At 42.3% G+C, this 24,268-nt stretch overlaps 2 protein-coding genes across 2 annotated transcripts in view; both read left to right on the forward strand.

Annotated features, from left to right (window-relative positions):
• The window catches only part of LOC134435317 (transcriptional-regulating factor 1), a 31,636-nt gene extending 15,741 nt beyond the window's left edge, over positions 1-15,895 (forward strand). The window contains exons 6-16 of the mRNA XM_063184205.1: positions 27-233; positions 1,203-1,632; positions 2,194-2,257; positions 2,437-2,576; positions 3,104-3,207; positions 3,323-3,401; positions 6,478-6,566; positions 7,244-7,357; positions 11,227-11,361; positions 13,284-13,459; positions 13,884-15,895. Coding sequence (XP_063040275.1) covers positions 27-233; positions 1,203-1,632; positions 2,194-2,257; positions 2,437-2,576; positions 3,104-3,207; positions 3,323-3,401; positions 6,478-6,566; positions 7,244-7,357; positions 11,227-11,361; positions 13,284-13,459; positions 13,884-14,166 — 1,821 coding nt within the window. The 3' untranslated portion in view covers positions 14,167-15,895. The remainder of the gene's footprint in view (positions 1-26; positions 234-1,202; positions 1,633-2,193; positions 2,258-2,436; positions 2,577-3,103; positions 3,208-3,322; positions 3,402-6,477; positions 6,567-7,243; positions 7,358-11,226; positions 11,362-13,283; positions 13,460-13,883) is intronic.
• A 978-nt stretch (positions 15,896-16,873) lies between these two features.
• dnajc5gb (DnaJ (Hsp40) homolog, subfamily C, member 5 gamma b) lies at positions 16,874-23,119 on the forward strand. Its single transcript, XM_063184204.1, has 7 exons — positions 16,874-17,093; positions 17,522-17,596; positions 17,700-17,825; positions 18,186-18,399; positions 18,834-19,017; positions 22,069-22,125; positions 22,692-23,119. Exons 3-7 carry the CDS (start codon positions 17,710-17,712, stop codon positions 22,796-22,798), a joined length of 678 nt encoding a protein of 225 aa, XP_063040274.1. The 5' UTR covers positions 16,874-17,093; positions 17,522-17,596; positions 17,700-17,709; the 3' UTR covers positions 22,799-23,119.
• The last annotated feature ends 1,149 nt before the right edge of the window (positions 23,120-24,268 follow it).

A 24,268-nucleotide genomic window follows, 5' to 3' on the forward strand; every position in this document is an offset into this window, starting at 1 on the left:
CCTAATCCTACTTCCATAACACACAGAAAGAGGAGCCACAGGAGATGCAGCCCGAGGGGGCACCAGGTGCTGTGCCAATGGTCATGCCAGTGTCTGTGCCAGTAAACAGACGTCCGTCCACGCCCATCAGGATGTCTCCTGCTCCACAGCTCTCTGAGATTGCCAGAGACTCTGAGGACCAGGCTGTGCTGTACCCACATGCCATGAGTGGCCCAAGGACCATGTCCCTATCGGTGAGTAACACGCTGATTTTTGGTCGCGTGCATCGACTCTATATGCCACTGTCAGTCAGTCAGAAAGCCATTCGCTATTTTGAGGGTTCGCACGAGAGGCCTATTTGAGTTGAGCATAGATATTAAATTGACCCTGAAATAAATTATTATTTAATTAATTGAAATATTAATTTATAGCATGAATATAATAAAACAATTTCCATAATAGCGCTACTAATACTAATAATATGGCCTAATGATTCAAAAATTGGTCTTGGAATTGGAAGATTTTGTTTTGAATCTAATACCATTCATTCCTGAAGTGCTCTTGAGCAAGGCACCTATAGAAACCTCACATTGCTCCAGGACTATACCCAAAAGCCTGAACAGGTTACACTGCTTCGACACCCAACTAGAGCATGTGTCATATCAGTGGCATGTCAGTGATATAATTATTGTTCATCAGCTATTGTCTTTCTGTGTGTGTGTGTGTGTGTGTGTGTGTGTGTGTGTGTGTGTGTGTGTGTGTGTGTGTGTGTGTGTGTGTGTGTGTGTGTGTGTGTGTGTGTGTGTGGTAGGACGCAGGAAAAATGCATTGTTAGTTCAACACTTAAAGAGTACTCTGGGACCAAATACAGTGTAGGTGTTAAATCAACTCTTTAAGTGTTGAATCAACACTGGGTGTTTTACTGTGTTGAGTATTATTATTATTAGTAGTAGTAGTAGCAGCAGCAGCAGCATAGTTACTTTCTTGATCCGCAGAGGGTACATTTTAGATAAAAGAGGTGTGCGTTTGCGTATGTGTGTGTGTGCTCGCGCGTGTGTGTGAGTGTGTGTGTGCGTATGTGTGTGTGTGTGTGTGTGTGTGTGTGTGTGTGTGTGTGTGTGTGTGTGTGTGTGTGTGTGTGTGTGTGTGTGTGTGTGTGTGTGTGTGTGATGTGCATATGGCACAATATTACTACATGTTATGACATTCCTTCACTACTACAGACTTCCAGTCACCTCGCTCCACTTCGAATCCCTACCCCTGACACCCAAAGAGACTCTGCTGGCGAGGAGGAGGAGGAAGGGGACCAGGAGGGTCCAGACGCGCGGCAGCCGCACGAGAGGAAGCGCTACCAGCACCGCCTGCTACCCCTCTTCATCCCGTCCCCCAGCCCCTTCCCCGTGGCCAGGGGCGCAGTGCTTTTCCGCAGCCAGCTACGCTCCCCGGGCCCAGAGGGGGGCGCTCCCGTTCCCTACACCCCACCACCCATGCTCAGCCCTGCCCGGCCAGGCTCGGGACTCTTCATCAGCGTGTGTGGCAGCGGCGGCGGCGGTGGCGGCGGGGGAGACAAGCTGAGCTCAGGAGAGCTGCTGCTGCTGCAGCCACCACAGGTGCACCTCAGCCTCAAGACTGGGGATCGGCTGTCACTGAATGGTGCGTTTGCTGGTAACTGGATGGCTGAAAGATGTAAATGACATTTGCTACGTTTACATGAGACATTTAATTTGGAATTCATTTGTTTTAATTCTGAATAAAGCATAATTCTGCTTTGAGAACGTCATGTAAACACTTCTTCGGAATTAAATGAAAGACCAAATTGAATTCGACAGAATTATTTAATTCGAAATTATTCATTCGGATTTAAAACCGTCATGTAAACGTAGTGAATGTAATGTGCGTTCACTGTACTCCTGCTTGTTAATGCAGTGCTGCAACTGCATTAGTGGTGTTCTGAACACCACTTTAAACTCTAAACAGTTTAGTGACAATTAGGCTACTTGGAACTCTAAACAGCTAAGTCACTGTTTCCATCAGACTATTGCCAATCTCAATTCCTGTCAAAGTAGTTGCAACTGCAACATACGGTATGAAATCAGCTCATCTAATACTCTGAAATTGTGAAATAGTTGTTCAGCGTTGCTATGCTATTCCTGACAAGACATAACTACGTATTTTAAGAAGTCGTTGGTTAAAATGTGTTTTTCATAATGGCAGATGACCATCATGGGACGGCTCATACTGAAACCCCGGCCCAAGGAACACCCATCCACATCGAGCCGTAAGCACACACTGTTGTCTTTGTCATATAGTTTCGGAGAGCTTTCACAGAACTGAGAAATGTGACACTATTTTTATATACTGCTGTGAGAAATGCTGCCGTATATTGGAAGTCTGGTGCTGCTCCATTACAGAATAAAATCGTTTTTTGATTATCTTATTGCATTGTCAACATTGCAGACGCATCAACATTGGAGAGCGATTTCAAGCAGAGATTCCAGATTTGTGTGCAAGGTCAGAAGCAGCCAAGGACCCCCTCAGGGCCACTCTAATGTGGTCCTCTTGGAGCGATCTGAAACTGCCCTGCGAGCAGCAGAAAGGTGCCCTCATCTTTTACGACACAAAGAATTTCAGTATTTAGTATATCAAAGGTTTTTTTTAATGTCAGGAACTGTGATGCACAATGCATGCACATCAAAGCTCTAGACAAGTTATCAAGGAGAGTAGCATTGTGGCTTAAAAATGAATTTTCTGATAGAATATAATTCATTTTACAAAGCACACGTTTTATACAGATTAAATAGATTAGATATAGATTAGATTATATCAACTGCCCATGCATTCCATAATCATGGGATACGACGGTACTGTACTTTAACACGTTAAGACACAGTGTTATAAATTTGCTGTTACCAGAATGGCAAACAATGACCAAGTTATAGTGCATTACTAAAGGTCCTGTGTTATGTCCTACTAGTGTAGTACTATGGTTGTTAACTTTTCAATGATTATTACAGTGTGCCACAGGAGGTACAGCATGCATTATGGGGTTAATGCTTTTGTGTTGCGTGACATTTGCTTGTTGTGTGGTTTTAGTGGATGACATTTGCTTGTTGTGTGGTTTTAGTGGATGATTTGCTGAGGCTGGCCTGCTGCAGCGTTCTGCCCGGCGGAGGAACCAACACGGAGCTGGCGCTTCACTGCCTGTTTCAGTGCAAAGGAGATGTCATGGTCAGGCCACACAGTCCGTCACCCCAGAGCGAGTTTCACATTGCTGAGCACTTCTGGTTCCTCAAATACTCATGTTTGTTTACTTTTTGTCCCCCCCTAACTCCCCGTCTCCCAGGCAACAGTGGAGAAGCTCCTGATGTCTGGTCCGACAACTAGAGTCATGTCGAAACCTCTGGCTGACTATCATTATGCAGGTAGGTGTGTTGTTGGCAGGGGCATCGTAATGGGGGGTAACAGGGACGGAGTGGCCCACCATTTCCCACCGGGAGAATTTTCCCATTGGCGGCCCTCTTTAAAAAAAAATAATAAATAAATAAAAAAAAACAAAGCGACCAATATGGTTTCCTAACCAAAAAGACAAAAGCCACGAAATCTGCAGTCCTACTACATGTGAACATTAGTGTTGTCAAAATATCAACCTGAATTGGAGAATTTAGCCTACACTTTGATGAAATGCACAGCCAGTGGTGTAGTCTACGTAAAACGCAGGTAGGCTATACGCACCCATTTCAAAATTTCAGGGATTACAGTATACCCACTTAAAATGGATTGATCCATTATTTACAATAGCACAAATATATACAGTACACATAAAAAAAATGCTCAAATATACAGTATACCCACTTCAAAAAGTAGACTACACCACTGGAGCCATCATCACAGTCCAAAGCATTCATAGGCCTACTAGGTTAGGCTACATCACGCTACTGTTCCATGCAAATGTGCACTCCACTGTCATTTTGACAGTTTGAAATTGAAATAGGAAGACAGGATGAGCATGGGCACAAAGTTTTGAGTGTGGGGATTTTTAGAAGAGTAGGTTTACAAAATATAGTAAAGTAGGGTGACCAGATTTTTGTAGTCTGAAACCGGGACACTTCGTGCGTGACTGAAGGACAATATTTGGCGGGCGGGTCTGGGGGTCCTCCCCCAGGAAAATTTGTGCTTTTTAGATGCCATTTCCTGCATTCTAATCAGTTTTAGAGGGAGGAATGACAAATCGTAACTGACTCCTTCAGACTTTCTATAGGCTACAAGCGCTGGCTGCCGTTAATCGTGGCCGGTAAACATGTAGGCCTAATCTTTTCCATTTATTTACCCTGATAGACATGGCACAATGTAGTGGGTGGCCAAAACCGGGACATATTTGTGTCCCGAGAGGGTTTGCTCGGGACCTGGGACACACAACTCCAAACCGGGACTGTCCCGGTCAAACCGGGACGTCTGGTCACCCTATAGTAAAGTAGCCTATAGCTTACAAAAAGTCTGTCTACATTGTGCAATAAACCCACCATGCAGCAAATAAGCCAAACCTAGCTACTTCAAAGCACAACCATAAGTCAACAAAATGTATAACCAAACTGTGTAGGCCTACCTTAAAACGCTGTCTTCGTCGCAGCAAATGTCTTTGTTTCTTCGACACTCTACTTTAATCCACAGCTTAGCCTACACACCCAGCACTGGTCACATCAGAATCTTGTGTGGTAATTATTTTGTTCCATTTCTTCAGACATAGGCTACATCCTAAATGTACCACATATAAATATATGTATGATAATAATATTATTTCGACTATAAGGAGATATACTGGTAGTTCTAACAAATCAAAACAAAACCCATTGCTTCTGTTAGGTGCTGTTCTCTTCCTTACCACTTGGTGGAGTCTGTTCGTAACCCAATTCAATAACCACAGAGCAAGTGAATCTGGACTGGAAAGACTGTAAACTGTAACAGTCGTGTGGAAATCGGAAAATAAATCATAATTTATTAATATTTCCATCCTTTGGTAACCAATCTACATATCACAGGTTATTTAAATACTGAAAACGAAACTGTGTTACTAAGATCTTGTAAAGTTCCGCGATCTACGGTGTATGAAAATTATCAGTAGAGAAGGGGTGTGGCCAATTTACTGTTTGACACCGTCAGTGAGGTATTGCCGTCTGGTGTACGGTATAAACACTGGCTAGTCAGGATAAGTGTCAGACAGTGAAGTGGAAATTGAGAAGTCAGTGCTTTTAAGTACAATCTCAGAACTCCAGGGACGGACAAGAATGCAGGGCGGCCGTGATATTGCATTTCACGACCGCGGCCCACCGGGATAAGTCCCCGATCTCCCGACGGCCACTCCGTGCCTGGGGGGTAATGAGTCAGATATATGTTGTCTTTTTCCTTTTTCTATTTAGCTCTATTTATTTATTGACTCGGAGGGCCTGCACATGAGTTCTTATATGCCTGGACTACTAGTCCATGCACAAATGGCTAATAAAGAACTTTTGACTTTGTATGGGTGGTGGTGGTGGGGGGGTCCATCAAAGCTGGTTTTACATAGGGCCCAGATGTTGCTGCTACGCCCCTGGTGGTTAGCCTTATGTCACGCTAAATTAGTTACTTCACAAGGGACCTACTTCTGTCACTGTAAAATATGCTGCCTGCCACTTAGTGTGGTTGGGTTGGGTGTGTTTGACTACTTGCCTCCCTTTGTTGGTTTAACCAGTTACATGCACAGAGGGTGGCATTCCGGGTTTCTCTATGCAGCAACACCGAATTATTGTGTTTTTTTATGTCCAAGGTTTGCTCATAAAGTCATTGGCTACATTTACAGTACATGAGACATTTAATTCAGAATTAACTCACTTTAGTTCTGAATAAAGCTTAATTCCGCTTTGAAAACATCATGTTAACACTTCACAATTCAAAATTGAATGAAAGATCAAAGCAAACTCAACGGAACTATTTAATTCTGAATTTTTAATTTGGAATTAAAAACGTCATGTAAACGTAGACATTGTCTAAAATTGATAGCAAAGTGTTTTGTAGTAAAGCCAGTGAGCTAACTAGCCAACCAGACAGACAGCAGTCCTGTCTTGCAAGGCGTAATCTCGAAGCAGCTACTAGGTGACTGTTGTGATTGATATGTTGTAAGGCTGTTTGTATAGTAACACCGAGCAGTTCTGTTTTCGTAGGTGATGATGTACACCAGTCACCACCACAGAAAGTAAAAGGGATGTAGTGAATTGAAAAGGCTCAGTCAGGTGCCTTACTGCAACACTGCTGTGTCAGTCCCCTCACTATGACTACAAAACCGGGAATAGAAAATTATCACATCTGATTGTAACTCTGCAAAACATCACAGAAAACTATTGTATGTAGGCCTAGTGTGATTTTGTCAACTGTTGTGTGAACTGCTAGTGTCACAGGTTCTGAGCTTCTAAACTTGAAATTTGAAACTTTTTGTTTTTGCTTTTGTTTCATCCCGATTGTGATCAGGGTCGGATAAATGGACAATGCAGGAGCGGCGGCAGCTGAACAGGGCGCTGGAGAAACATCACAAAGACTTCTTCCTGGTGCAGAAAATGGTACCGTATATGTAAAGACAGTTTAGTTGTTAATAACGTGGATATTTATCAAGAACAGTGAATGTTAAGCTATGTCTTTGCATACACATTGACTAAGGGCATTTTCACACCTAGTCCCCTTTAACCCCTTAGCGCAGCGCTATGGCTCTCTGTAATATCATAGCAATGTTGTTATGATGTAGTTAAGCATTTTCAGCAAGTGAATAGGGTCGCAGGCGACCCCTGCTGCAGTAAGAGGCTACATGAACCAAACTCAGTCCTCTTAAAGTGGACCAAAAAGTGAACCGACAGCAAAAGGACTCAGTTCTGTTTTTGTTCATATTGTGAGTGTATTACAAAAAGAACCGGCGGATCTTTCTAGTCCCGTCAGGCATTTATAGTGTCAGTTCTCTTTTTGATCACACCCGGTCCAGTAGAACTCCTCTCAATTGATTGTAAGTCACTATAAGTGTAACTTGTCTCATAAGTGAACTGTACTTAGACCACGTCAATAAAGGTCTCAGTACAGTTTACTTCCGCGTACACTTTGGAGCATTCACATATGCACAGAAAATGCTGAGTCACAGGTCTGAGTTTGCTTAAATGGCTGAAGGGGACCAGGGAAGACACATTTAGAAGCTTGTGCATTTTTAGCTACTTACTACTTTCATTAATTGAATCTCTCTATTTTTTGGCAGGTGCGGACTAAGACTGTTGCTGAATGTGTGGAGTTTTATTATACGTGGAAGAGAAGGTCTCGCAGCAGCAGACGTCTTAGCGCCAATCTCAATAACCCGGGCGTAGAGAATGAGGTTACTGGAACACACACACACACGCACAGACAGACAGACAGACAGACAGACAGACAGACAGACAGACAGACAGACAGACAGACAGACAGACAGACACACACACACACACACACACACACACACACACACACACACACACACACACGTGCACACACACACATACACGCACACACACGCACACGCGCACACACACACACATTCCTGTTCTTAGCTCAGTCATAACCTTTTCTCAAAACCACTTCTGACACACTCCTGCCAGGTGTGGAGCCTTTTCAGAAAGGGTTACAATAAGTGACATTTTGATATATTATGTGTTCAGGGCTCTAAATTAACTTTTTTGATCACCAGCCAAAATGGGCTGTGAGCACACTCACTAATGGGTGTGTAAACAAAGTGGCTAGTAAGTTGGTCTTTTCTACCAGTCGAACTGAAATTTCACCAGCATTTTGCCGACTGGCTGGTGTTAATTTAGAGCCCTGTGTGGTCCAGGTCCAGTGTTTGGCAGCCAGACTTTAGATGATACCGTAGGTCAGGATCCGCCACCAAATGTGTATTGCAACCCAATCCAATAGTAGTACAGTATGTTGTGCTGATTGTGCTTGTACCATCTATGTAGTTAAAACAGGTGGTTGCAATCACTGAGTATTTGTGGATTTTTTTTTTTTTTTTCATTTCTGAAAATATGGGCAAACAAGAGTGCGGGCCCCACTGGTGAGTCAGTTCTGCGCTGCTAATTGTGAGTGAGGTGCCTTCAAGCCAAAAATGCCCGGGCCCTATTTCTCCCCCACCCAGCCCTACAGACAAGTAGGGTAATGGAAAGAGTGCTACCGAAGTGAAACGCAAAATTGGTGAGAAGGATGAGTAACGTGGCCTGAAGTAAAAGCCACATGTCACGCCTCCCTTCTCTCACAGCCACCACGGCCTTCTTCTCACCAGCACACACACACACACACACACACACACACACACACACACACACACACACACACACACACACACACACACACACACACACACACACACACACACACACACACACACACATACACACAAACACACACATACACATTCACACACACACACACTAACACACACACACACTAACACACACACACACACGCACACACACAACACTGACACACACACACTGACACACACACACACACACACACACACACACACACACACACACACACACATACACACACAGAGACGAGGGCTTCCTGTTGGCTTACAGTAAAGACCATTGCGCTGGCCAAAACTTCACAACCACCACAGCCAAAATCATGTACAGTACATGCTGATTGGTGTAGAAGAGTCGCGCGGCATGACACTCTTTAAACTCATGATTTATATGTACTGTTTATGTCATTTGATTTTAATGTCATACTGCTGTTTAACTCGTGAAAAATGATTCAGAAAGGGCATCGCAAGCCACGAGTAGCATACACAAGCAGCATGCAGATGCATACATATTATGGTGTATGTCCTGTAACGTTAGAGGTCCAGATGTAATAGAGCTCATGTGGAACCTGATCATATGCACCGTTCTGCCATTCACGTCACTTTTCATTGAAAGGACAAACGGCCATCGTACTACAAACCCCAACTCCGATGAAGTTGGGACGTTTGGTAAACAGTGAATAAAATCAAAATGCTATCATTTTCAAAACATTCAATCTATTCATTAGATGGAGAATAGTGAAAAGACAACATATTAAGTGTTAAAACCGAGAAAAAATATTGTTTTGGGGGACATATGTACTCATTTCTAATTTGATAAATCCAACACGTCTCAAAAGAGTTGGGACGGGGACAATAAATGGCAGCAAATGTCGAGGAAGACTAAAAACAAAACAAAAGACAACACTTAACAGTTAAATACATTAACCGATGAGATGATTTTATATTAAAAACAGTGTTAATTCCTATCTTGGACATGATTTCACCAGCTTAAATGGTGGGTGTATTCCTTGTCATGTTTTGCAACGTTTTCCTTTCTGTAGTGCTTACAGTGTGACAGGTCTTGACCAAAAACCCACCATTTTATCACCTGCTGGTCCTTATGATGGAGCCAAACTGTTAAAACATAGTAGAGAATGCAATTTGACCTTACTATATGGCGGTAATCGAATATCTCCCTTCAAAATATAATTCATGAGTGGCTTTTCATGCTGTTTAAAACCCATTTATACCATTCAGCACTGTATTTAACTCTACAGATGAGTGAGAACATCTTAACCAATGCACTACTGCATCCGCATGCCATCATGGAGGCTGACTTTTGAAGCTAGCACTAACACAAGTTGGATGGTCCATTTTCACTGTAGCACAGGATGTGCAATGCTCTATTATTGTAAAAAAGAATGGACTTCTACAACTTCTGCTGACTTCTGTAAGCAAAGGACAGTTTCCCATGTCTTCTGGGTCTATTTCAAGTGAGCTCAGGTGCTTAGGAGAATGTTAAACCCCTGTATCATTTTTATGCATTAAGCATTCTTAGTATGGTCAATTTTCAATAGCTCTAGCACTCCAGGAATTAGAGTGAGACTACAGCCAATATATATTTCATGATGTCATGAACCTATACAATGATTTTATTAACAAAAATATGTCTTATATACACTCAATCGTGGTAAATCAAAGGGAATTCAAAAATGTATGTAATAACTATGGTAATTATTCCCTTTGCATCTTTAATTCTGAGTGACTCAGCCTCTCTGTGATGATCTTATACCTGGACACCTATATTGTCCGTCAGTACAATTCATTTTGAAATGTTCTTCTTTGTTGTTTTATTTAATTTGGATGTTTACTAAATTTCACTGATCCCCGTCCCAACTCTTTTGAGACGTGTTGGATTTATCAAATTAGAAATGAGTACATATGTCTCCCAAAACAATATTTTTTCTCGGTTTTAACACTTAATATGTTGTCTTTTCACTATTCTCCATCTAATGAATAGATTGAATGTATTGAAAATGATAGCATTTTGATTTTATTCACTGTTTACCAAACGTCCCAACTTCATCGGAGTTGGGGTTTGTACAATACTATGACATTGCAGTCTATTGAACCTTTAGTAACACATTACGACTTAGTCATTCTCATTCTGGTAATGTCCTCCCAACTTATGTGATATGTCCCATTACTTTACTCACCACATTACCCGTTTAAGTAGGACAACAAATGTTAGGGGTGCAAATACACACTATAGCCGAGATGAAATATGGAGTTTCAATGTGTGCTTTTGCTTTTGTACAAGTTCAAAGAAAATGCAGATTTTTTTCTCTTATTTGTGTTTTTACCCCCGCCAAGGAGGTAATGTTTTTGGTCGTGTTGGTTTGTCTGTCCGTCTGTCTGTTTGTTTGTTTGTTTGTCAACAGCATAACTCAAAAACTAATTACCGCATATGGACGAAATTTTGTGGGTTTGTTGATAATGACCCAAGGAACAAGTGATTACATTTTGGTGGTGTTCCTGATCACGAACCGGAATCAGGACTTTTTTTAAAATTCTGTCAGCAGGATAACTAAAAAACCGAATCAACTGATTTGGATGAAACTTTGGAGAGTTGTTAGTAATGGCCCAAGGTACACATGATTCAATTCTGGTGGTGATATGGGTCACGAACCGGAACCAGGACTTTTCAAAAGATTCTTCACCATCTAGATGCCCCCTAGTGATAAGAAATTGAATTGCGGGGACTCCACCAAAACAAGGCAGAGAGACTTAAGGTGTAACATAGTCAAATGTAACAAGCAGCTTCCTTGGCGGAGGTCTGCGCTCTCTGAGTGCTTCTAGTTATTATTTGTGTCCTAGTAGTATTTTCACCTTTCCGTGGTTGTTTTTTACTGCTTGTGTTTTAGGTGAACTGGGAGGAGTACAGAATTGCCTTGTCAAAACCCAACGGCTTGGAGAAGAAGCGTTTGACTGACTTTGCAGACCGCTCAGTGAAGAGTCGGAGGGGATCACTGAGTTATGAGGAACTCAGTAATATTTCTGTGAGTGTGAGTCTGCTGCTCTGGTGTAGAGTTGACTTCATCGCACATACAAATACAAGAAGGGCAGTTCGACAGCATATCTTACAAATCGTAAAAGACGAGACTTCCTGGACCACATAGTCACTTCCTGTTAGTTGTTTAGTGCTGTTTTCTCGCCACCTCTCTCTCTCTCTCTCTCTCTCTCTCTCTCTCTCTCTCTCTCTCTCTCTCTCTCTCCACGCACGCACGCATGCACATACGCACGCACGTGTGTGTGTGTGTCTAAGGAGAGAGAGAGAGAGAGAGAGAGAGAGAGAGAGAGAGAGAGAGAGAGAGAGAGAGAGAGAGAGAGACTGTGAAAAACCTCCTTTTACAGGTTCGCTGATCAGAAATGATTTCCTGCACACACAAGCATTATACAAACAAACTTGGAATACATGACTACAGATTAGGGATTTGGCTGAAAGATGACACAGTCAGTGAGGCAAAAGGTTACCACCTACCCTGCCATAGTCTACAACTTGTTGCATGGCTCAGCCAGCACCACGGGAAACACCTAGCAATTAATCTGCTTGGCACAGACAGTAAAACGCAGTGCTGATACAGACCAAGAAAAACATGTCCGCATACGTTCACAGTACATCATCCCTGTAGCCAGCAAGTGAAAGCACCTGGTGTCATGCTTCTTCAAAGATGACAAGCTGTCTGTCAACAGTGCATAAAATGTCTACATATTTACATACGCATCTGGAAAAACATGTTTCATTCACTGATGCCCCATCATGAGCTTGACATGCAAGACATGCCGAGAGATTTGAAACAGGGAAGAATCTAAGTTAAACCTGAGAGTCTGGTTTCTGTATTTCTATTGTCTGGGTGAATTTGCACGCCAGGACCAGGGTTTAAATTTCCCATGTATTTCCTCAACTCGTGAAACCCTAGCAAACAGTATACTGTATAGTTTGGACCTTGGGTAGGTCCCTTGGCGTCATTGTGTACCTTTGCCAGGGCTAGATAGCAGTACCATTACAACCTTTTGGGTAATACTTTACTTAAAGCCCACTCTATAGTGCATTATGAGCGTATTTATAATGAATTATAATGAGCATCATAATTAGTCACAATACATTATGGCTACACTCATAATGCCAATTTTCTTCTTGGAGCAGGCGTCACTCTTAATTATTACAGTCTCTGAGGGTGCTGGCCCAAATTTCAAATTCAATGTTTCAAGAAGGAGGCCGAACCTTGCATAGTAGTGTTTTTTTTATTGCACGTTTTTTTTATTACACTCATAATGCTTCATGATGTATTATATCAACAGTTATAACTATGCATCTAGCTTATTATGCATTATAAATACAAGGGTGTTATTTATTTATGTATTTATATTTATTATAAGGCATTATAAGCTAGATGAATTCCTTATAAATATGCTCATAATGCACTATATAATGGGCTTTAAGTAATGAGTTACCACCTTTTGTATCCCACCTCAGTTCTCTACCAAGCAACTGTACCGAGGCTTCTGTTTAAATCCGGCCTGGGACAAAACCTCTCTCTCCTCATGGTTTCCTGTCTACTTTTCACTGTCCTATTCAAATTAAAGCATAAATGCACCCAAAGAAACCTATAGTACCCATCCACCTCAAAGAAAAATGTTCTGTGGGTGGATGGATAACAGCTGGTGTTTTAGTGCAACATTCATTAGTCCAGTCCACTGGGTTAACCCATTGATGCCTAAAGCACCTGTAGAAAATGCACGCTGAATGCCTAAGCCCTTATTGGGAAAGTTGCCCTCAGGCCTCAGCCAATACAGTATCTTAGCCTCTAATGCACATAAAAACGTGAAATAAGTTGCATTTAAACCCTAAGACTTATCTTGCATTAGTATGTGTTCATTCAGCTGTAACATACAAATTGTACCTTTTCTTTCCCCTTAGGCCCCAGATGGAGACGTCTCTGAGTCCCTGAGTCAGACAGGGCGTCGCTGCAGGCCCTCTGCAGAGAAAGGTCCACCTCAGGCAGGCCAGCGCGCCTCTCCAGCCTCCATGAAGAGCTCCCCAGCTCACAGCACCACCAGTGGAGACACAGACTTCCCCTGTAGAGAGTGTGGCAAGTATGTACACACATACAGTGTCATATACTAAGACTACAACAAGCAACATTATTATGTATATGATATGACCAAACATGGAATTAGATATTACAGAGCATTTTCTCGTTGCCTCTGGATATTGATATTGTACTGGAGATATACCTGGAAACTTCTAATATCGTGTAAAAGTTATTAGTTGTGAATCTCATATGACAAACACAGAACATGTACATGTATTGATTATTTTTGCCCATAAGATGATACTGTGTGAAAAGACAGGTTGTATGGAAATACACTGCCATCTGTAGGTAGGTGGTGAGTTTTGGGATGTTATTTTTCAACTGCCTGGTATTATATGAATAGTATACATGCTGTACAACAAACCATCACTTTTATGTTTGTTATATTTATGCCTTTTTTTTTTTTTTTTTTTTTTACATTTTAGGGTTTTCTTCAAGGTCAAAAGTCGCAACGCTCACATGAAGACTCATCGGCCGCAGGAAGCTCAGCTGTGCTGGCCACCAGTGCAGCTCCAGCGCCCTCTGGAGGACAGTCTGGATAGGACACCGGCCAGCCCTTTCAGAAGAACCCCCCCTCACCTGCTCCTGTTACCTGGCAACCACGTTAGCACATCTCAGGGTCCCCGGATTGAGAATGTAGTAGGCCTCTACAGGGAGGAGGACCAGGCCCTGAATCCACATGCCATACAAAACAATTCACTTGGCTGAATGGTGGATGATGAAGAATAACTGTCAAATTGACAAGTAAAATGTTTAAATCACACCAACTTCTCTTGAACATGTTGAGTTTTTCAGTGTGAAATTGCACACAAGACTTGTTCACACATATACATTGATCTGCCATCAAATGGTCTCAATTGAAAGCTCAGTAAAGAACAAAAACCAGCAAGGTCGGCGACTGCGTCTACACTTTTGACCCGTGTATTGCTTGGTGCGTCCGCTCCCAAAAAGTAGTAATCGCTTGAGGTAATGAAAAAAGAGGACTGGAGACATTGAGAATGGATTAGGTCCGAAACGCCTGTTGCGCCAGTTTTAGCCTCTGACTTCTGTTGTAAATTTTTGGCTACAATATACATTGTTCGCACAAGCCTTGTGTGTGCCTCCTTTTTTCATTACCTCAATGGAAAGCTCACCCCTTGTAGATTTCATTGCCATGGAGCACTTATGTGTTAACGTGTATTCTTTCCTTTCTTCTGCTGAGTAATGTTTGAGTTTTTGAGGTATAATGCGTGAGCAGTTTTGACAGGGGTCGTTCTGATAACTTTTTTGATTTTTTTACAACTAAGTCTAGAGAACACCCAGACTTGCACAGTCAGGGATTCAGATATCAGTGAGACCACACAGTATGTAGATTGCAGATCTAAGCTGCTTTGTTTTGCCACATGATCGTATCTGCTTTTGGTGTAAGTTTGCTGGCTAATTGTAGCCAGGGCCCATCTACTGTATATAGCCTGTAACATTTAGTCAGTTTATCCAAACAGGCTGTTTCCAGCCGTTCTTGTCCCACTGAAATAAATGCAATAGGTAACCAATTAAACATAAGCCTAGGCATCATGTGAATAAGTGGTCTCATTGGCTGTAGTTCTGTCCAACAGTATCCACCTTATTATCCACCAATTACACAGGTGGTCTCATTGCAATTCCAGTTCTGCCCTACAAAGGCAAAGTGCAGTAACTACACCAACATTGAAATTGAGAAAATGCCTTCAACGCTTTGGTAGGCCTATTAGGTTGGATATTGTAGTTACTGCATAGGAATATCTACACTACAATATAATATTTGACATAGTAATATCTAAAAAGGGATATGTTTGGACCAATAGGCTTTGTCACAAGATAAAGGAGATGTAATGAAGACCATTTTCAGTCTAATCTCCATTTTGACAGTTACGTAGTTACTGCACTTTGCCTTTGTAGGGCAGAGTTGTGCGGTGGCCTTCAATGGCAGCCAACCATTAACCAGAACTAGCCATGGACATAGCAGACTGGAGACTGTGAGAGTAAGAAATTATATGAAATGGGCATGGTGTAATAAGGTGGATATAAATGCATTTGATTGGCCCTGAGGTGGCCATCCGGTGGGGCACTCGCCTGCCATGCGCCTGACTCGGGTTCGATTCCCAGTCCGGGTCCTTTGCCGACCCCTCCCCGTCTCTCTCCCCATTCGCTTCCTGTCTACCTCTCGCACTGTCCTGTCCATAATAAAATCTAAAAGACCAAAAAATATCTTTTAAGAAATGCATTTGATAATCACCTGTTGATCCAATCTCTGAGATCCTCATCCTTTGTACGGGTATCATTTTGACAAACCAAGTCTACAATCTTGGTGCGGCCCACACCAGGCTGCGTTGTTGAATATGAAAATATAATGTGAACACTGAGGACTGCATATTCAAACTTTCTTTTCTATTTTTGTACATCCATTAAACTTTTCCATTGAAATCCTTGAAAATAGTTACTTGTTTGGCTTTTAGAGACTGCAGAAAGATAGAGGCAATTTTTTTCCACATTGTATGCTGTAAATCCTGATGTAGGCCTACAGATGCACAGAGGTGTGGGTGCTGTATCTGTACAGATGAAGAGAGAAACAATAATGGTTTGACTGATGCATACACGCAATTGGGTCAAGATGTCCAACATGTCCTTCAGTGCAACGGATACTTTTGCTTACTGTAAATGCAAAAAAAAAAAGAGTTGGCTTTCATGCATTCACTTTTCAAAAATTGTTTTGAAATTTCATGTTTTTCACAGTTACCGTAAGGTTAGCACGGAAGGACAGTGTCATGTTGGACATCTTTGATCCAATTGTGTAACACTAGAACTGTTTTAAAACACCCTCGAGTTTGTAGGCTTAGTTTTTCCTTCATATTCGTATACACTTCCAAAAACAACCGCTAGATGGCGGTAAAGTACTGAGCCAAACGACTCTGTCTCACCCAAAGTCTGTTGGGGACTCACTATGGAGGTATTCAAATTGTGGCTGTATATTATAATGTAATAATTAAATGATTGGGTGAATATATTTCATCACATCTTTTTATGCCTAATTTTAAATAGCAAATCTGATTCCATTTCATTGGAAATGTTGCCGACAAATAAAAGCTAATAAATGGTAGTGCTATTTCATGAAACATCCTGTGATAGTTTATGACAAGGTGTAGTTGCTGGTTTCCAAATATTATTTGACAAGATAAACACGGTGGTTATTCTTCAGCTCACGCTCGCCAAGACTACACAACCTTATGTATTGTCATGCTACCGGGTCTGTGACCAAATAGCCCACTACACAACTGAATACTCATGTGGTTCAGAAATACAATGGTGAGGAAGAGTTATTCATTCACATGTGTAGGCCTTAGCAGCTGAGATGTAGCGCTGCTTTGCAAGCGGAAGCGGAGTGGTCACATGGCATCAGAACCGTCAACACGCGCGTTTCACTGATATTGCGCACGGTGACTAGGAAATGCAAGAAGTGCGAACTTGGGCCACTTCCTAGATTTTGCTTCCTATCTTGTTGTGAGCATATGTAGGGAGTAAAATGTCATGTCAACTTAGCTGGTAGATTCATAGTTATAAAACTTTAACCGTTACTGAGGTTCAACTTCACCGCGTCAAAATCTTGGGACTTTGACCAGGTAGGTGGCCATTGACATTCCTGACCTTTCACAAGTATTTTAGCCTCACTGACAGAACTCATTCACTCAAACATTTTCAGTCGTAACCAAAGCAAATATATAAACACCTTATGGTTTTTTTTGTATAGCCTAGTCTTTTGCTCTGTCTTTCTGATTGAAATTCCCATGAACTCATGAGATGTCACCTGTTAACACGACCTTGTTGTGTTTGGAAATCACAGTTTATGTTACTTTGTAACACGGAAGCTACTACATTTGGTACAGTATAAATGAGGTTATTAGCTATAGTTAACTCCTTAGTTGATAAAAAACTTAATGTAAAACGTGTTCGATTGAATTACATTAGGCATGAGGGAGTTCACAGAACTGTCATTCACGTGTCAAATATTAATGCATCAGGTTTACTGTTTCTATTCCTTTTCCGACAGGGTACTACATGTTGCCAGCATAGGGCACTCAACAGAGATAAGCCCATGTTAAACTGTACTCCAGTGATAACGCAGGTTAGTCATATCATAGAGTAATGACGGCTGGACTGACTGTTTATTAACGCCCTCATAACTTTTGATAATGGTGGTGGGCTAATGCAAATTTTTGTGTTGCTAGGGTTACCGTAATGGAGGAGGGGCCAAACCGACCCCAGCGCAAGTTATCCACAGCTGGGGAGAGTCTGTATCAGATATTAGGGGTCCAGAGGGGGGCATCAGAAGATGAGATCAAAAAATCATACAGGTAAAGTGTGCAATAATGCTGCCTAATAGGCTATATCCTAAGTGTGACAATGACATATTCTTCCGGCATGACAACATGTGAGAAAATGAATACACTACTACTCACAATAAGTCAGGATATTTGGCTTCCAGGCAAAAAGGATGAACCTAAAATGCACTATGACCTTTAGAGGTAAACGTAATGTCACCTCTGTTTTTTTGAATGCACATGTTCAACGTTTGCAGGATTTCAGACACTAATTCACTGTTAACCCAAATTTCCCTAACTTTTTTGTGAGCACAGTATTAATGATTGATGATGATGATGATGATGATGATACACTGTAAATATATACTGTAAATCCTAATGTCTTTTATGCAGAAAACTTGCACTGCGATATCATCCTGACAAGAACCCAGACAACCCAGAGGCAGCCGAGCGCTTCAAGGAGATCAACAACGCCAACTCCATACTGAACGATGAGACCAAGAGGAAGATCTACGACGAATACGGCTCCATGGGCCTCTACGTGTCCGAGCAGTTTGGAGAAGACAGCGTCAAAGTCTACTTCCTCCTGTCCAAATGTTGGTTCAAGGTACTGTGGAGCCATCATATCTGTGCTTGTATTGCAGTGAGCTGATTTGTTTGGTCAACACAATTGCCCTTTGCGAATAAGGTTAATAGCGGCTTCACCACAAGCCACTGCTTTGGTTCAGTCACCTGTTGTGTTCACCTTTGCTGTACATTAGATTAGCGAGGCTGTTGATTGATCTGCACTTGTTGTTCTGTATATTTCCTGTGCACTTTGTATTGCTAGTGATGTTGGCTATGATTATGTCCTCTTTTGATAGTCGCTTTGGTTATAAAGCGTCTGCCAAATGCAATGTAATGTAATGTAATGTAATATCTTAATGGTGTATGTATGTGAATGAGGCTTAGGGTGTATCAATATTTACATTACTCTATGTGTGTGTGTGTGTGTGTGTGTGTGTGCGCGTGCATGTGTGTGTGTGTTTCCCCATGCTCTAGACTGTGCTGGTGATCGGGTGCCTGTTCACGGGCTGCTGCTGCTGTTTCTGCTGCTGCTGTTGCTGTGGGAAGTGTGCGCGTGCGGAGGAGGAGGAGGAGGGCTTCTGCGACCTCAACCCAGAGGATCTGGAGGACCAGATCAGAGCGGCCGAGATGGAGGCCGGCATGGGCATGGCCGACTCAGGTGGGCACTATAATGGGCTCTCTACACCAACCCGACGGTTGGTTATTGTTGCGCGTTGGGGGACAGTTGGGATAGGGTTGGTCTCAGTGCGCCTGGGGGAGTTGGAGGACGTTGGTGGTCGTGGGTCTCCGTCGGGAGACTTTCAGCATGTTCAGTTGGGTTGAGGACCGCGTCGGTGGTCAGCTTTCATGCCGGACTCTGTTTGGGTTGTGCTAACTGCAAGCAGGATGTGGGAGGGCAGTTTTTTAAGCTAGTACCGGTACTAGTAACTCAGTAACCGGGCGACTACACCGGCCTCAACAAGATTAAGCGACAAGAGAATCGCTGGACTATGTTCAGCAAGAGCGATTCGAGTGATGGAAGAGACTGTTGTCTGTTAAAAGTAGAATGCAAGCATTCCGGCTTTCCCATTGGCTGTGGCAGCTGTCGCCGAACGGCATCATGGCTCATATGCATTATATTTGTTCAAGTTCAACTTACAACTGTCGCTCAAATCGCCTCCAGTTGCCCGATTCACTTTTTTTCTCTTTTGTCGCCTTGTCTGGCGGCAAACGCCAAACAATTCGAAAAGAATGCGCAAGGCAGCATGGGTACTCCCAGGCTATCTGTCGCCAGCATCTCGATACGAAGTCAATTACTTCCGTCGCTGGAATTGTTCAAGTTGCATCTGGTCTATTCATGCCTTAAGCCTATTTCAGACCAGAACGGGGAAGCGGGATGGGTCGGAAGCGATTTTTACCAGCGGTGGCAAAAATACATAGAAACAGATCTGTCCTTTCACACCAACTTGGTGGTAGAGGCGCGGGAACCGCGCTGCATTTGGAAAATTGAACTCGAGCAGAATTTGGACAGCAGCAGCCAGTGGTGTCCCGTTGGAATGAATGGCAAAGTAGCAAACTAGCTTTGGCTGTGGGGGGGATTTTGGACAGGACTGGCCGCGCATGCCGACGCTGACGGCGTGAAAGGCCGGGTAGAACACACCACCCGCCGTCTTCTCACAATACTGGTTTTCGATGTGTGTACTGGCACATGTAAAAATAACATGAAACACCACAGTTCAATTACTTAACTCTTACAATGGGTGTCTTGTCAATTGTCAAGTATCCTGGACTTGTTCTTTTTTACAGTGTAACTCAATTGAAGTGAGATATGGTCTGAGGACCGTCTACTGAATTTCTTGTTGGGGAGGTGTGGTGTACGATTGCCAACAGTTGTTTATTGGCCGTTACGAGTGTCATCATTTGGTGTATACGTAGTCCATAGCCAATCGAGTCAGTTGTAGTCAAACAAACTGCAAGCTTCCATTTGTCGAGTAATAAATGTCATCATCTTTCCACCCCTCCCTGCTCTCTGATTGGCTCCCTACCTCAGGCTAGTGCTTTGGGACAAGCATCCATACTGTCTTTCTGATCGAAACGATTGTGCAAAGCAGCATGGGCTTTCCCAAGCTACAACGGAAGTAGGATAAACTGGTGGTCTGAGACTTTCAGAGCAGCACTGCAGTATTGATGTATGTTATTTCTATTTATAAATAGTAGCTATGCCTTTTGAGTTGATTAAAGTAGACCTCAGGGGGGAAAATATGTGCAAGATTAACAACCCCGAAATGACATAAACGATTTCACGATATAAGCAAACAGCATATAACCCCTTAGCTAATATTGCTGAAAAATGGGGCGCCCTTGAAAATAGTTTTAGAAGTCATATTACAAACTAAAAAATGAACTGAAGACTGAACATACATAAAGTGTAGTCCATGTGCCATGGAAGAGGATGCAAAGTTTCAACCCAGTGTCATCATGAAGGATGAAGTGGCCAGAGCATTTCTTTAATAACGAAATGGTGCCTGGCAATTTTTCAGCAGAGTGTGGTAGTTTCATCTGCAAGAGTAGTTTGGTGGCCGGCCAGTAAATTGTGTAAGACCAACGGTGGTGACTGGGATGATGAGTACACACAGATAGTGGTGTGGCTGCAGTCAAACAGGTTTGAAATAGTCGGTGGACTGACGAGGGCTATTCTAGGATTTGGTTTCTACAAAGGACTTCCTCGAGGGCAACCCTTGTACTGTTTCTCTCCCTTCTTTTGGATTTTGTCACTATCTGTGAGCAGCTGAGCTACACTTTGTCATGTTCCTTGCCAACATTCCCGAGTCCTGACTGACACTATGACAATAATGAATACACTGAGTAAAGTTACCAGCCCAGTTCCGGTTTTATTGTCAGTGTTTATTTTAAAACAAGTTCTGGAATATTCCTTTTACATGTGTGGAAGAGCGTTGTGCTACAGGAATACTTGCCTCCAAAATACGACCACATTTGAAATTAACAAAAAGTTAATATGACTCGTGTGCAAATCGAACGCTGATATATTCCATTTTAAATTGGAATATTTCCTGCATGTAAATGAGCTCATTGACTTCCGTACATGCAGGAAAGCACTTACAGTAGGTATACATTGGGCCACTTCTGACCAAAGAGGTATTACCAAGAGCGTGGAGAAAGTGTTTAACCTGCCAATAGATAGCATACAGACATCAAGAAAATGTAGTCATTTATTCACCAATTTACCACTACCTACAGGTTAGCCTCTTTGTGCAGATGGGGTGGCTGGCGATCCCATTCACTATTTGCTGAAAATACTCAACTACATCTTAACAACATTGCTATGACATTATCGAGACCCTTAAGTAACAGATTAAGACATAGCCATTACAATGTTGGTGCCAGTAAGGTTATAACATAGGCTCTGTGTAAAGGTGGTGGTGCAGGTTAACCATCACTGATAATTAATAGGTACTTAATAAAGCACTCAAGATATGCCATTTAAAATATTCTCTGAAATGGTGTTAGAGTCTAGGTATTAACAATTATTTTTTAAACATAATATAGTGATGATGTCACATTGGAGACTCCCCATCTGCAGAGAGACTATAGCATCTGCACCACCACCTTTAAGGTGGATTTATTCTGAGCCACCTTCTTGGAATACCTCCCAGGAATTGGTAGAGCTGCACTGCAGTTCAGTGTAATGAATGTGCTTGTTCTCTTACAGGAAGTCCTGGGGTCATCTCTGGACAGCCCATAGCCCTAGGCCCTCCAGCAGGCTCGGGTGAGTGACTGGACCATCAGAAATGTCAAGCGTTCAGCTCAGCTATTACATAGCAATACATGCAATACATACATAGCAACTAAACAGGGGTGCGTTTCTTGATAACGTCATTGCAACCTGCTTGCAATGTTATTTGCCATTGGAAACCTAGCAAGTTGCTAGCTTGTTAGCAACAATGCTTTTGAGAAACGGGATCCAGCACTTACAAAATGAAAACATTTGCGGACTGAGTCAACACTCAGTGTTGCTAGATGTACGATAATTATGGTAGTTGTACCATAATTTTGCCCATTTTGTCCTCTGTACGATCAGAAAAATGTGACGTACGATAATTTCAGAATTGTCATTCAGTTCATTTAGAAGCCTGGAAACAACAGTTTGTGTCATGTAATAATAATTTCCTACCAAAAAGCCCCCAAAAACTATAATATTGAGGTTTTGGCACGATAATTCAGCATTTTCCATCTGGCAACACTGATAAGCGTCCAGACCTAGAACTAATGTCACCTCAATTGTGACCTTTAGCAACCTACCTAAAGTCTCTTTCCTGTCCTGTGGTTGTCCAGGTGAGATGCCCACGGCCATCGTGGTTCAGCCAGTCTCGGAGCTGAACCCATCTGCTGGACAGGCGGTGAACGCATCCAGCACTGAAACACTGGTCAGAGACGACTGAGCCCCATCTCAGTCTTACCTGTAGGAGCCAAGGGAATAACACACACACACACACACACACACAATCACATTATATAAACTGAACACACTGATGATCGCATGCAGTGCCTCGACGGATCTCCACAAAAAGGTCTACTACCACGTCTGCGGTGATCCTAGCAAGATTCTGGTGGAAACATCACTTGTTTCAGATTCTGCTGGAGATTCTGTGCCAGACCTCTTAAAGCCATTTGTTGCTACTGCCACATCAGTCAGAATTTCCATCTGCTGTGAGATTATATTTTTTATTCTAAAATAAATGCAAATTAATGTGTTTGATTAACACATGATAACTATTTAAGATTATCCAGGGATGACCTGGTGACAACTGGCCCTGTATATGCTGTGATTTTTATTTGTAAAGCAAACATTTAATTAATATTTAATGTTAGTGCTTCTTGATGCCATAAGTGACAAAGAAATGTATGCATATGCTGACTTTTTTGGGTTGATGTAGTCATTGAATGCAAGATTGGTGTGAATATGAGGGTATCGTATAGCCTTGTGCATTGTTTACAAATTAAGATGATTTATTTGAGGAGGTTTACATATATATATTCAGGGGTGATTACGATTACTTCTTATTAATGAAACACCACTAACTACGGTGGCTCACTGAGACCAAAGAGAGCTCTGCAACACTGTACAAAGGGCAGTGTTGAATCGCCTTCAGACTTTCTAAATGTGTTGCATGGGTTGATTTAAAATCGATTTAACTTAATAATTTAATTTAGTTTAGCAACATTATACAGTCACTCACATGTTTATTGTTTCAAAGCACTGGTGCCAAAGCCCTAATGTCTTCGCATTCTCTTCATGTTCGACAACAGAAAATGTGTAGGTTCATTATGCAATAGGGGTCTGGTGCACCTATCTATACCGTTGTCTGAATTAAAATATATATTTTCAGGCGGGGGAATAATGTGACTTTTGAGAGCATTTGAGCATTTAAAGGGAATAAAATGGCAGCACGTTTTAATCCATTTTATTTTAATACACTGTAATGTTATTGTTCCGTCTATATTTGTTTTATGTCCACTCCTATTAAATGCCATTCATGAGGATATTAGTGGTTTAATTGTTTGTCCCAATTAATTACATTAATCACTATCCAGAAAGACAAGTGTAGATCTACCTGATCCATCTGCTTTGCACAAACTGTAATATACAGCCAACTAGCAGCTAGAATCTAAACCAGGGGTGGGCCGTTCTTTTGGCCCAAGGGTGTAGAATTCTGACTGAAGGGCGGGCCAGATGTCACTCACAGGCAACTTGCACGGGTCAATAAGTAAGGGTTAACGTTCGGCGAGAAGGTCGCTACCGTGGAATAGCAGCACGACAGAGAGAATCTTTAGACCCCGACGCGGAGCGGAGGGGTCTTGTTCTCTCTGAAGTGCTGCTATTCCACAAAGCGACCGACTCGCCGAAAGTT

The sequence above is a fragment of the Engraulis encrasicolus genome, chromosome 19 (genome assembly GCF_034702125.1).
Source record: "Engraulis encrasicolus isolate BLACKSEA-1 chromosome 19, IST_EnEncr_1.0, whole genome shotgun sequence".
Taxonomy (NCBI): Eukaryota; Metazoa; Chordata; class Actinopteri; order Clupeiformes; family Engraulidae; genus Engraulis; species Engraulis encrasicolus.

What these genes read in the sequence shown, in the direction of transcription:
- dnajc5gb (XM_063184204.1), top strand. Translation starts at nt 17,710, where the DNA reads ATGGAGGAGGGGCCAAACCGACCCCAGCGCAAGTTATCCACAGCTGGG. An exon ending in CATGGGCATGGCCGACTCAG is followed by an intron (nt 19,018 to 22,068) that starts GTGGGCACTATA and finishes GTTCTCTTACAG; the next exon opens with GAAGTCCTGGGGTCATCTCT. An exon ending in AGGCCCTCCAGCAGGCTCGG is followed by an intron (nt 22,126 to 22,691) that starts GTGAGTGACTGG and finishes GTGGTTGTCCAG; the next exon opens with GTGAGATGCCCACGGCCATC.